Below are 13,494 nucleotides of genomic sequence, written 5' to 3' on the forward strand. Positions count from 1 at the left end.
ATTTATGGACTGCTCTATGTTCTGGTCATGCTCTTTGCTTTTAATTTTGTTACCCTTCTGTGCTGACAGGACAGAGATGAGAGCCAGTTGTCTTTCTGGTGCCAGCAAATCAGTTGATGATAAACTGTGCAAAGCTGCTGCTTGCTTGTCTGATTTGTTCTGTAGCTTCAGGCTTACTAGGTGCTCTGCTAGATGCAGAAGGACAGATTGTGGCTTTGGCGAGTGTACGGCCTCCATGAAGACATGACGTAAGTGAGAGCAGTGACTAACGTAAGCAGGGTGAGAGTAAGACAGAATTATATGAATAGGTTCATGCAATCATTTAGACCGGTTGCATACACTTAATAGTTGAAGCTTTATTAATATCACCTGAATCGTCCTCATTAATTCGCACCAGATTAGATCACTTCTTGTAGGCCATGCTGCAAAAGTGACCTTTTAGGATCAGAGGCTGACCCTGGTAGGGTTTTAGGAAAAGTGTTCCCTCCTTGGGGAAGTGGAAGCATGGGACTAAGCACACAGGTGGCAGGGGAGTGGCTATGGAGGGGCTGACAGAGAAAGGAGAGACAGAGGGACAGTTCTTTTTAAGTTGCGGATGGGATTTTCCCTCAGTCTTTCAGTCACTTGAACGTCCTTCCTTCCTGCAAAAATCCACGTTCTTCTGATCGGTACCTTTGCTGAAAAAAGGTGGCAGCTGCTAAACCTTTCTCCCACTTCTGTGTATCTCATCTGAGCCCTCGTTGAGCTCCTCCGCAGCAGAACAGTTCTCCCTTCTTTTCCCCCCTCAAAGTTAATTTTAATCGTTGGTGAGAGCTGCAGGATCCGCCGAGAGCCTCTCTTTCTCCCTTCCCTTCAGGGGTCAGTATTTTTATGTCTGCATCTGTAACTTTCACTCCATGCATCTGAAGAAGTGAGATTTTTACTCACGAGAGCTTATGCTCAAATAAATCTGTTAGTCTTTAAGGTGCTACTGGACTCCTTGTTCTTTCTCCATAGACACCACCCAGCATAGATAGCAGCAGGGCAAGTTAGCCCTTTCTCAGTCAATGCCATATCTGGAGAAAGAAAGCATCTTTCTCACCACACCTGATCAGTCCTTAGCCTCACTCTGCATCTGCCGACAAAGGTTTTGATGGTGGGCTTGTTGAGGATGGGTGTCTGCATCACTGGGAACGGACTGAAGTCATCAACTCCTTTCACACCCAGTTGCCTCTTGGGCACAGTTGGCCTTGGTTCTCTTTCCTTCCCTATGTTGGTGTTTGGTTTTTGCAGGCAGTATACAAAGGGTTTAGCAGCATGTTGTTTATTTGCCCCCAGTTTACCGAGTGGGACGGGGGAAGTTATTTCAAGTATATGATCCACATCACCCTGGATGAGTGACCCATCCTGTTCGTTATTTACCACTCCCCCAAGTTTTGTGTTATCAGCCAGCTTTGTCAGTGATGTTTGTTTTCTTCCAGTCATTGATAAAAATGTTAAATAGCACAGGGCCAAAAACCGATCCCTGTGGGGTCCCACTGGAAACACACCCCATTCGCAGTTACATTTTAAGACCCATCAGTCAGTTTTTAATCCATTTAAGGTGTACCAGGTTAATTTTATATTCTAGTTTTTTAATAACAATGTCGTGTGGTATTAAGTCGAACACCTTACAGAAATCTAAATCTGTTATATTAACACTATTACCATTATCAACCAAACTTGTAATCTCATGAAAAAAATATCCAGTTAGTTTGAGAGGATCTATTGCCCATAAATCCATGCTGATTGGCATTAAGTACATTGTCCTCCTTTAATTCTTCATTAATCGAGTCCTGAATCAGCCACTCCATTATCTTGCCAGTGATCAGTATCAGGCTGACAGGCCTACAATTATCTGGGTCATCGAACAGGGGCTCCTGCAGATCCCCAATTCACGCAGGTAGATGGAGAAGTCAGAACTCTGAGTGCTTTCAACTCCCACTCCAAGTCTTTACTGCTGTTAGAAATGGCCTAAAAAGTGATGATGCACTAAATAAAGCACAGATTTTCCTCCATCCTCCTGAGTTTACCTCTCATTAGTTTTACTCGGTTATCTCATTGTGTCTGTGTGAGATGTTTTAGTTGGGGATTGGTCCTGCTTTGAGCAGGGGGTTGGACTAGATGACCTCCTGAGGTCCCTTCCAACCCTGATATTCTATGATTCTGCAGTAACAGGTCTGGCCAAGGTCAGCTTTCACAGAATGTGAGTGTTTCCTGTTTTGTGTTTGAGTGTGTTGCACAATCACACAGACTTTTCTGGGAAGAAATCTCTTTGCTTTTGAGGTCAAACACAGATGAGGTTTGTAAGGCTCTGCCACCCCCATAATAAACACTAAAGGGTAGGGAAGGGAACAAATGCTTTTAGGTTAACACATGCTCTGCAGTTTGCATTGAAACAGGTTTCTGCTTCACCTTTCTCTTGTTTTGCCAGGGTGATTTGGGCCCTGGTCATGGAATCTGATCCCAGTGCTCATGCAGACCCAATCACAGACAACTGGTGTATTCATTGGTTCTTGCTAAATTCATGCTTCCTTTAAAAAATTAGATTTATCCTTGACCCTCTTCTTATCCTATGTCTAGTTATTGAGAATTAAGTTGCATGAAAAATGTTTAAACCCATGAGGTTATGGAAAATATTGTGAAATAAGGAAATTAACTGCATTGTTCCAAACATCCTGCATTGTTGATTTTTGTTCCTTTGAATGTTAGGAATTCTGCTGTCTCCGATTTAGAAGACAGCAATGTCTTACTCTCCTGAACAGTTCATCAGCATTTGCTAATCTGGCACTGCAGGGTGTTGCATCCGATTGATTCAATTTATGGATCTTTGTCCTTTTTAGTCCATATCAGATTGTGGCACTTACTTGAAGTCCCCCTCTGTGCACACCCTTCCAGTATTTCATGGAAAATGTTTACACTTCCCCATGTTTTTTTCATCCACTCATCACATATTCTGTAGGACACCTGATCCTACCCCAGTCCATCTTAGACAGACTCCCGCGGAAAATCTGGGAAATGCTGAGAGGAAGAAAAGATTTGTAACGTTTTGCTAAGGAAAAGTCCTTTCTAAAAGAAGAGTGCCTCATCAGGGTATCTTCTAATTGCCGGGTTAATGGAATTGAAAGCACCCTGATTAAATTGCAGTAGAACGATGATAGCAAATATGTGATTAGCATTAATAACATCAGTCGGAATATAATATGCAAACGAGGGGATAATAGTTTAATTATTCATCTTCAACTTTTATTTTTTTTAAAGTCACTTTACTCATCAAGTTTCTCATTGCCAGCTCTGGTGGTTTAGTGTATGCTAGTTTATATTGCTGCTCTCTGAATTGAAGAACCAAAGCCAGGTTGCCACTGTCCTGTCTCAGGTAGAACGAACACCCTGATGTCCCATGCTTTGAACAGCGATCCCTTTCTTGACGCTTTACGTTCTTCCAGCCTTTGCTTTGCGAGTACCTTGCCATCCGTTTTGTCTCTAGGGTTAAACCCTTTAATGAATCCAGGACCTGAAAACTGCAGAAAAAGAAGTTGCAATTTCCAGGGAAACGAGTAGCACCGAAAGGAGCTGAAATTTACAATGTGTGTTAATCTCTGTTCCAAGGGGAGACATACTGAAATCTAACACATTCTCCAATCTTTCCTCCCCTCTCCTCTATAGGCTTTCTGTGACCTTTTCTAAGCTGGAAATGTTGTCACTAAATTCTGTAGCAAGCAGAAAGTTGGATTTAAACAGCATATATATGGTGGAGTTGTTGTGCCAATGAGACCTACTGAAATTCAGTTCTTTACTGCCACATATAGTCTTCTAGTTGAGCGTATGGAGGTCAGCAGTGACATCTGGTGGCCTGTCGGGTTAACCTCAGCTGTGAATTTGCTATCTGTCTCTTGGTGTGTCTTTTGAATCACAATTTTGCCGTCTCACAGGGACGTGTTTCCCCGGCCTATGGTATTGCAAGTTCCTACAGTCTATGGGAGAGTCCATTTGGACTTACTGCAAATCTAACACTGACCTGGAAACGTGATATTGTGTCTGACTGGTTCAATGAATTGCCTTCTTGGACAATGTCTTTGTGTAGGAGCCCCTTTCCTGGACCAGGACTCCATTGTGTTTATACAGCACCTACCACATTTATTTTGTTTTTATATGGGCACATTGTCTCCGTCCCCCATCGATGTATAGTTTAAAAACCAGAAAGCTGTATCCTCAAAATATTCTCAATACTGTTAAAGGTGTGATCGTACTCTGGAAACGATTCAATCAAATTACATCGTATGGTCCTTATTTATTCTTTCCCTCAATTCCAAGGAAATATGCTCAGTTCTGAGTTTGTTTTTTTCCCTCTCCCTAATTGCCAGTGCTGCAAACTCAGGCCTCAATTGAGAAAAGCCTCCTTTTTCAGAAATGCACTTAAATACATGCTTAAGTTCCATTGCAGTTAATGGGCATAAACAGATGCTTACAGCTCAGCATGTGTTTTTTGTGCTCTCCTGAATGGGGCCCTAGATCTGAGGCCCCAATCCTTCAAAACATGAACCTCAAAGTGCTCACAGGCTTTGCTGAATCAGGGTCTGAAAGTCCAGCTTGAATGTTTTCTGCCTGTATCCCTGATGTGCAGTGCAAGGTTCCCTGTGCAGTTTTGACTGTGCATGAGCCAGAATACAATGCAGCTCACTCCTCTGTAGTTATATTGGCTCAGCAGTGCTGACGGCAGCATACATTTTGTCAGCAGAGTAAGGTACTGTGTGGTTAGAGGTTTTTCTCACTGTAACTACACTTGAATTATGTTGATACATTTTTTTCTTTAAAAAAAAGTGGCATTTGGAGTTTGTTTTGAAACCAAAAATTTTGTACGCAATTTAAAAACACCAAACTGTCTTTAATGAGAAGCCGGTGTATATTCACGAGTATATGGGCATGAAATTAACATCTTTGTTTTTAAAATCCCGTTCCCTGCTTCTTTTTCACTGCCAGATCCATCCCTGTATATTGAGTGCAGCCAATGCAGAAACTTCTGCAGAATGCATTAGGTTTGCAGATGAAGGATGGAGTCGAAATTCCAGTTCTTGCAAACCCACAAAAAGTCTTTAAACTGCCGCTTTGTGGAATCTGCCTTATGAAACCTGACAGTTTGTGAAACCTGCCTGGTTTAGTTTTTAACTACATAAAGTTTTTAACTCAGGCCCGGTTTGTGGAAAGACATGCTGAAAGTCATCAGGCTTCCCAGCGAGCTTGGTTCTGTCTTCTTGGTTTGTAGCAAAACCCTGCAAAGCTTGATGGCTTCCGTTTGAGTTGGTTTGAATTCAAAACTCTGGGAGGTGTGAACCAAGCCCAAAAGAAACTTTTGCATGAAACCCTGAGAATCAAACACACTGAGCAGTGCCCAGATCTGCCTTTAAAACCTCTGCAGATTCCAAAGTTGTCTTTGAGCATTGGGTAGGGGGGGGAATGTAGAGAGAGGAAGACTCACTCACACACAGAAACAATGTTAAATTTCCCTCTAATCCATTTCAGGGCATCAGTGAACCTCCCCATGCCGCCTTGTCTAGGAGCTACGATCCGAGAGCGGTGAAAGAGAAGTATGACCCCGAGCCGACTTATCACCAGGACTACGGGAATGAGCTCTCCATCCGGATAGGTAGAACTGGGCTTCATTCAGGCAAGCATCCTGTCATATACCAACAGCAGAGTTAGAAGAACTGGATTAAATTGGCTCATAGACCATAATACTATATGCTCAAAATTTAATCAACTTCGGTACACATACACACTTTCTCCCTCTCTCTTTCTTGGTGCAGGCTGGCGTCTGGCCCAAGAATCATTGCTTCTGTTTCTCCTTCAGTTCTCAAAACCACTTGCATGAATTATTAATAATTAGACATCTAATTTGACAGTGAAATGAAATTCACTTACCTTGAGATAACAGTTTTTCAGCTGAGAAGGAGTGAGCGGCTGGGTCACTTTTGCCTCCCAATGCTGAATTGTATGCACCTGTGACCCTGGTGATGGCTTGCTGTAATTATGGGCCATGACTGATGGTCACTTTGTGGCTCCTTATTTTGGAGGATAATAGAACTGGTAGCTGTTAGAATGTGGAATAAAAATGTCCTGTCTTGGGGAATATTTGTTTCCTTTTAACAGTTTTTAAAAAAACAGTGGGAACTTCTGATCTAATTTTGTAATCTGAAAGTATGTTAAAGCTTCCCACTTTTAGGTGCGTGTGTTCAGTGCTTGTACGGCCCTGTGACGAAGATCAAGTGTTGCACCCATACCATAGCTGATGTGTCTTCTACGGGGGTCTAGATCCTTCCCTTGTGGGAAGACGAACTTGCTCTAATAGGATTTTCCTTCTCTAGCTATGTGAGTCTGCACCAGGCAGAAAAATGTAGTTTGGTAAATGGCTAGTGAAAAATAGCCTTACTGCTCTGGTATTTTTCTTGAGTATCTGGATCACTAGACGCTACCCCGATTTCTCCCCTCCACGTATGGAGATGGGAGCACATCAAATAAAGAAGTGAGCCTTTCTGCGAAGAATTGCCTTAGCTTCTTGGGCGGGGTTTTATTCTTTATTATATAGTTGCATTCTTTATGAAAACCTGTTTTGAACCAGAATGCTTTTAACTTTTTAAAATTTTAGACAGGGGTTTTGAAAGGAGCCTAAGGGAGTTAGCTGTCCAGTTACCAGGGGATTTAGATGCATCATGTCTTTAAGCTCCTTTAACAAGTCCAGACTGAAACCCCAGCTGATAATTCTATTATTTTGGAGCATTTTGCATGCTGGCAATTGTATGTCCTAAATGTAATGTAATTTCACTCTTAAAATAATCGTGCATTTTTCTGTAAGTTCAGAGCTACTCTGTTTTGGGCATGCATCTGCTCTGGGCTGTAAATGAAAACTGTGGAAGTCGTTTTGAGAACAGAAGCTTTCCATTATGTACTGTTGGTTTGCTCTCTCTGGGGAAATTTTTTAAAAAATGACAAATCAATACCCTTTTATTCTCTTCAGTGATATTTTTCTTAGTTTTTTGCTTGTTGGGATGAACTTGCTATTTTCACAAGACACAGCGTGATTGCCAAGAAGACCGATGGCAAATAGAGACAGACGGTAACTTGTTAATTAGCAGCTTTCACTAGGCCCATCAAGAATTTACCAGCTGTGTTCTCGTGAAAATTCTCAGGGCATGTAATGGGTATTTTATTAATCTAAATAGTAGTACTTGCTAATGTAAATTTTGACATTAGTCACTGTGGAATTATTAATTTAACTTTAACTTTAAAAATCCCAAAAAGTAAGCTTAAAAAAATCCAGCACCTCTGCCAGGGCTTTGGAGGGGAGCCCAGAGCTGGAGCGCGGAGCAGCCCCGGAGCAATGGAGCTGCAGGTTTTTGCCTGGAGTGGGAGCGGAGCCGGAGCGCAGCTCCAAAGCCCTGCCTCCTGCATTGTTCTGCAGTTGAGTGACTTAAAAGGCGTAAGGTGGTGGTGATGAGTGGAGAGGAGAGACTGATATTGACTTGATGGAAGAGGCATGAAAGTGCAAGGGTCTCCAATCCTATATAACTAGGGCCCTGATCCTGCAAAGACATGTACAGGCTTAACTTTACTGTCATGAGCGTAAGTGTTCACAGGATCAGGGCCCTAATTACTGCCCAGTCACACTTAGCCAATATAAATCTTCAAGTCAGTGAATCCACTCAGTAAATGGGAAGATTCACCCCAGATCTACATAAAAGAAGATGATGGGGGCTAAGGGTGGGGTGGGGGAGTCCAGTGAGCAGTTGACCTCGTGCTAGTAAAACAGGAGTCGATCCCCTACTTTTCAATAAGTTGGGGAGGCTGCTCCATTTCCTTCCTTGTCTGCTTGTTGCCTTCATGCCCCCTTGTCTACATCATGTTCCCACTGGATGAAAGCGTGGCTGGAACGGGAGTGGATACCATCTGGACTGACCCCTAGTGAGCGCTCTGCAAATGTGTGATCTGGGTTTTACTTTGCCCCTCAAGTGTTGAACATCATCTTTCTCCTTATACAGACAGTGCTTTGACCTTCCATCTTCAGGTATTAGGTGAAGCCGTTCTAGAAACCAGTTTGACAAGCTGCTGCCCATGGGAACAGAGCAGCGTTCATTTTTATGGGTGCAGTTGCAGAGGTCTTTACAAAACATTTATCCGTTACTTAAAGCAGCTTGAAAATACACGTGCTTCCTTTGGAGCAATTTTGCCTGTACGCCGTCTCAAGCAGATGTGTAAAGTGAAGTGCCGTGAAATGCACATCTTTAGTCTCGGCATGTTAACGCAATGTGGGATATGCATGCAGGCTTAATAACTGCTAACAATGTATTAAAGTCAAGGCCAGATTCAGTCTCCAGACATGAGACTGGTGTAATTGCCTCTCCCCTCCCATCGCCAGGTGCACGGTCATGCTACAGAGCCTGTGTTAATGTTGGTCTGTATTCCTTGATGCTATGAAAAGCGCTCCCCTAAAAGGTAAAATTCAGCCATGTGCAGAGGGGCCAGCCCAAGGGCCATGCAGCACTTGTGGCCTGTGTAAGCCCTCTGCATGGGTGTGCATTTCACCCACAGCAATTAGACTCTGGCCCAGCAGGAGTTGGGTGCACAGGGTCAGTTCAGGTTGTGTATGTGCCAAAATGCATTGCACCCGAAGCCCAGCCCTGGAATGTCCCTCCTGTGGCCTGGTTGCAGAGGAGGTTGTGGAGATGCACCTGTGTGGATTAGGAGAGGGGGCAGACTCAGAGCCGATACTCTGGTGGCATGGGCCCGCTTCTGAGTCTGGAACACAGTGCAGGCTGATTCCTAATTTAAATTTGCCATTTGCTTGCAAATAGTGTCCTTGCCTCTAATCTATGCTATTTACAATAGCACTTTGCTTAAAATAAAGCCAATGCAATGTAAAATCCTCTCTCTTAGGATCCGCTGTTATGCCTAAAATCAAATAGTTGTTAGATTTACCGTTTTGGAAATGACGTGCCATAGGATCTAATCTTCAGATTGTCTGATACTACCCCACTTTTCCACTGTTTGGTTCCCACTGCAGGCCAGGCAGCTATTGCTGAACCATGAGCCCTTGCGGATTTCCAAGGGTGATGCATCTCTGGGGCTTCAGCAGCTTCCTTAATTGACTGGTTTGTGGCATGAATCAGATGGTCCTAAACAGAAAGTTCTTGCCAAGATTTTTAGCCTGATGCTTGGTGCTTGAAACCTTTTAGGTTAGTTCTCTTAATTGATTTTCTTGATGTAGAAATCTTAATTCGAGGGCATGGAAGGGTTCAAGTCATTGAAGGGAAATACCCTTCCCTGTGCAAGGTTTTTGGAGAACAGAAAATAGCAGGCAGAGCCCCCTTGGCGGTGGGGTTGCCTGCGATTACAGAGAACCCCAGAAGAAGCGTAATGATCCAGCCCTGAGATGCTTGTTTGATTTCCCTCCTTCCAGGGTGGTTGAGTTCAGCCAAGTTCTCCTCGTTTTCCAGTCTGAGTAGCCGCCAGGCTCTGCTCGGTTCAGAGGTTGTGTTTCAGGTCCTCCCACCTCTGAATATCTTCATCCCAGTGGCCCTTTTTGGTCTCCTTCAAACCTCCTGAGCGAGGCTTTTCTCATTAGTCAGTGCACCGTGGGCCATTCCTTCCTTTTCAGCAGCAGCCCCTGTCTCGGATTGTGCTTTACTTGCGCTCGTTTTTGTCCTCAGAGTGACTTGATTTCCCCCTGAGTTGTTGGGCTCGTTGTTTGAATGTCTGTTCTGTCATTTTAGAAACCCATATACGTGCAGTGGGAGCTCTTGGGAAACCATAAAACAGATAGTCTATTCCGGCAGCAGACTATTTTGCTGATGTCGGTCTTCTCCAGACATTTCCCTATAAAAGAACAAGCTATGTAAGCACACATGGACTTCGCAGCCCTCTTTTAATTCACAGGTCTATTCTACCTTCCCTGCGAATACCCAGAGTCTGCACAGACGATTATTGTCAGGAACGCAAGTAACTTCAACATGGGCTGGTGCCTATGGACATCTCTGCAAAAACATGTAGACTATGCCCGCCAGGTAAGCCTGGCAGTGGAAATCCCCTCTATATGAGGGCCTGTGCAGTGCCCGCTCAGCTGAGTTTGACGTCAGGGTCAGGGTTCAGAGCCACTCCACCTACTGTCTTCTGGCTGTGGTTTCAGGATGCATAGGTATCCAGAGGCCAGAAGTTGACCCCTTACATCACAGCTACATTTAGGCTTTGCTCTTGTTTAGGTCTCAAGAAGGATTTGCAGACAGTGGTGTGTCTGGAAACTTGAGCCGTGAATCATGGTTATTGAAACTATATATTAACAGTATGGGGATGATGGTTCCCAGCGGTTCTCCAGCGCAGAATGATTCATGTCGCTCCAAATTAGACAGAAGAGAATGGGAGGGTGATGCTGCTCCCCAGCCAATCTTAGTCTTTCTTCCTCCTGCTTCAATTATTCCTGCTATAGCAGCATAAGTGAAGCATCCATCTCATCAAACAAAATGCTTTCTGGCTGGTTCCAGTTGCATTGTAACAAAGGCTCTTACACTGAAGTCCCCGAAGGGTCCAGAATTAAATGTTAACTATAATTTCGGCACTGGGAGCTCAGAGTGTTCCCCTGCCTTCAGAGAGGCACTGTTGGCTGGAGGGAATGTGAATCAGCATGGTGCGTGCTGAAACTGTGTCTTTGCAAATCAGGAGTCATTATTCTGCAGGCTGAAGGGGCTGCTCGGTGGAGCTAATTTGGGTGTGGGGGTTTGTGTGTGTGTGTACACGCGTGAGCGCCCACACACATCCATGCCTGCACAGAGTTCTCCCATGGGAAGTCAGTGATGAGTTGCATAAGTGAATAACTAGCTAGGCCAGTAACTAGGATTGTGAAGTGCCTCAGATGCAACCCTGCAGGTGGGATTCACCGCACAGATTGCTAACGTTTCTCAGCAGTAGAGTGGACTGAGGTGAACATGGTGACTCCTACAGAAGTGGCATTGTGAGGTGATTTCTTGCTAGGGACTGACTCCCTCATTTCAAGTGAGCTAGTGGAAGAGCGAGAGAGGTATCTCTCTCGGCTCTGAACACAACTCTCTAGTGATCCACAGAGTCATGGGATCGAGGAACAGAGTAAGGGAACTTTCCTGAGTCTTAAAGCCTGGCTCCTCTGTGGTCCTGGCCAACTCAGTGAGGCCCCCATTCTGCAAAATACTTAAGACACATGCCAGACTTCAAACATGTGAAAAAGGATCTGGGGGTTATAGTGGATCAACTGCAGAGCTACACAGCACCTTTCATCTGAGGATTTCAGGGCATGTTACAAATGGAGAAACTGAGTCAGAGTGAAGTGAAGTCATTTGCCAGGGATTGCTTAGGGAGTGAGTGACACAGCTGGGATTAGAACCCAGGTCTCCTGACCCAGGGTCCTACACTCTGAATGACACAGTGAATATAATCTAAGTGTATTGTCCTTATGACAGTGCACAGTCCATTCTGCCTGCGTTAAGCAGTTTCTCTTCTTTCTTCCATTTCCCTCTTGGTGACTGTTCTAGCCTCCTTTGAAAACTGATGATCACATGCCAGGCTGTCATGCCAGTTGGTTTCTTTGAAGTCTGCTGATATCCACTCCAACCCTTGGTCTTCCACTTGATCGTCTTCTATCCACGCTCCTTGCAGGAGCCATCCTACCGACACAGCTCGTAGGTCTCCGCTGGCTGTGCCCATGCTAACGCAGCCCAGCTTTCCTCATCTCGTCTTCAGCTGATGCAACCTGCGTTAGGTCCCTTACAGCCTCATTTCATTTCCTCTCATGGAGTGTCCAACCATTCGACCACCTCAACATCTTCGTTTCTGTGGCGGCGAGTGCACTGATTTCTCTTCCAGTGGCTGGCCAGGTCTCCGTTCGGTATGTTAGGATGGATCAAATCACAGTTTGATGCATTCTCCCTTTTTGCCTTCATTGGCATCTTTGGGGCTCAGCTCCTGCCATTGGCACCAAGCAGCTTTAGTACGTTGCCTGGCGTCGGTCCAGAGGGCGCTGCATTAAGCACTTTCCGAGTCTGGATTGGACCTCGGTCACTCCCTCCCCTTGCCGGCTGTGGTTTCGGCATTTGCTGCTTTGACCTTCCAGCCCTCACAAAGAAAACCCTTTTCAAATCAAAAACCGGTCCAGCAGACAGTACAAGAGAGCCCCTGGTCTCGTTCCCCCGAGGCCCCTTTTATGTCTCTCAAGATACTGGGCAAAACTCTACAAGTAACATCGGGATGAAAGAGGAGAAGAAATGGAGGGAAAGGAACTAGTGAGATAAAAAGAGGAATGAGATAACTGAGATAAGGGGACCCCTTAAACCAGCTGAGAGATGGGGTGAGCTGAATTCTTGGATGTACATTTTTGCCCCAAGCGGCAATTCGTAGGGAATGAACGTCTCCAGTATGTTACCTGGCTACGTCCTTGTAATCATGAAATTCTTCCTCTAAATCTACCCCCTTCTCTCCTGTCTCTTCTGAAAGCCTGGCTTGTTCTCTGCCTCGGAACGTCCATTAACTCCAGCAGAAGCAAGTGAAGATGGTTAGTCTTTTCCGTGTGTCTGCGACTTGAGTCAATAGAGCATGTAAGTCCCTGTCTTTCAATGGTAACTTCTGAAATACTTTATTGTATTCTTGCTTTTCAAAGCCCTTCTTGGTCCTGGGAGAAGTGCATCTGTAGTGGTTAATGGAAGACTCCCGTCCATGTTTTGAAGCTAGACGAAGACACACTCAGAAAGGACACAGTGACCCTACTGAGTGGTGCCTCTCACTCTTTTCTAGTGATGCTTTGATATGACCTAACACACAATCCTTCCGACAGGAGCCCTCGCTTCTTTCTGTGAAAAAACATTAAGGCAACTCGTAGTGATGACTTGTAGTAACTCAGCTAACCAAACCTTTGCTGAAGGTGGTGAATGCACTGTGTTTAGATGGCAAAGCCAGTGGACTTAATCTGGATTTACACCAGTATCAAGAGGAGAAGAATTTATCCCAAAGATTTTTGCAAGATTTACAATTGCTGTCAGTTTCCTGGGTGATCCTACAACACCAAACCAGGTTCCCCTTATATTTTTCCCTCTCTGTGATTGGAGAGGAGGGCAAATGTTCCCGTTGTAACAGCCTTCTGTTGGTGCACGCCTCTCAATTGCAGTGTAGACACACCCTTTGTTGTAAAGTGTCTCTGCTGGTGACTCGGGAGCTGGAAGAGAGTCCCTTGCACAGTGCACAATGTCTGAAGTGATGTGGGTGGAAGTCTGCAAAAGCTCACCACGTAAACTCTCTTCTTTCCTTACTCTACGTATGTGCAAGATGGAGTGTTGGGGGAGGGGAGAACCTTCGTAGCAGTGAAAGACTGATTCATTGCCATGATTTTCAGTCGGCACCGGGCATCTGTGCATGAAATATTCATGAAGGGGTTACAGCTTGCATAATGGATGGGCTCCTTATGCAAAA

At 44.7% G+C, this 13,494-nt stretch overlaps 1 protein-coding gene across 3 annotated transcripts in view; it reads left to right on the forward strand.

Moving 5' to 3' along the window:
- Window positions 1–13,494, forward strand: part of SLC39A11 (solute carrier family 39 member 11) — a 268,095-nt gene that overhangs the window by 76,927 nt on the left and 177,674 nt on the right. For all 3 annotated transcript variants that reach the window (XM_084648003.1, XM_084648005.1, XM_084648004.1), the window contains exon 5: window positions 5,539–5,683. In XM_084648003.1, the coding sequence (XP_084504129.1) occupies window positions 5,539–5,683 (145 nt within the window). The remainder of the gene's footprint in view (window positions 1–5,538; window positions 5,684–13,494) is intronic.

Source organism: Lepidochelys olivacea, assembly GCF_965140295.1.
Source record: "Lepidochelys olivacea isolate rLepOli2 genome assembly, chromosome: 14".
NCBI lineage: Eukaryota > Metazoa > Chordata > Testudines > Cheloniidae > Lepidochelys > Lepidochelys olivacea.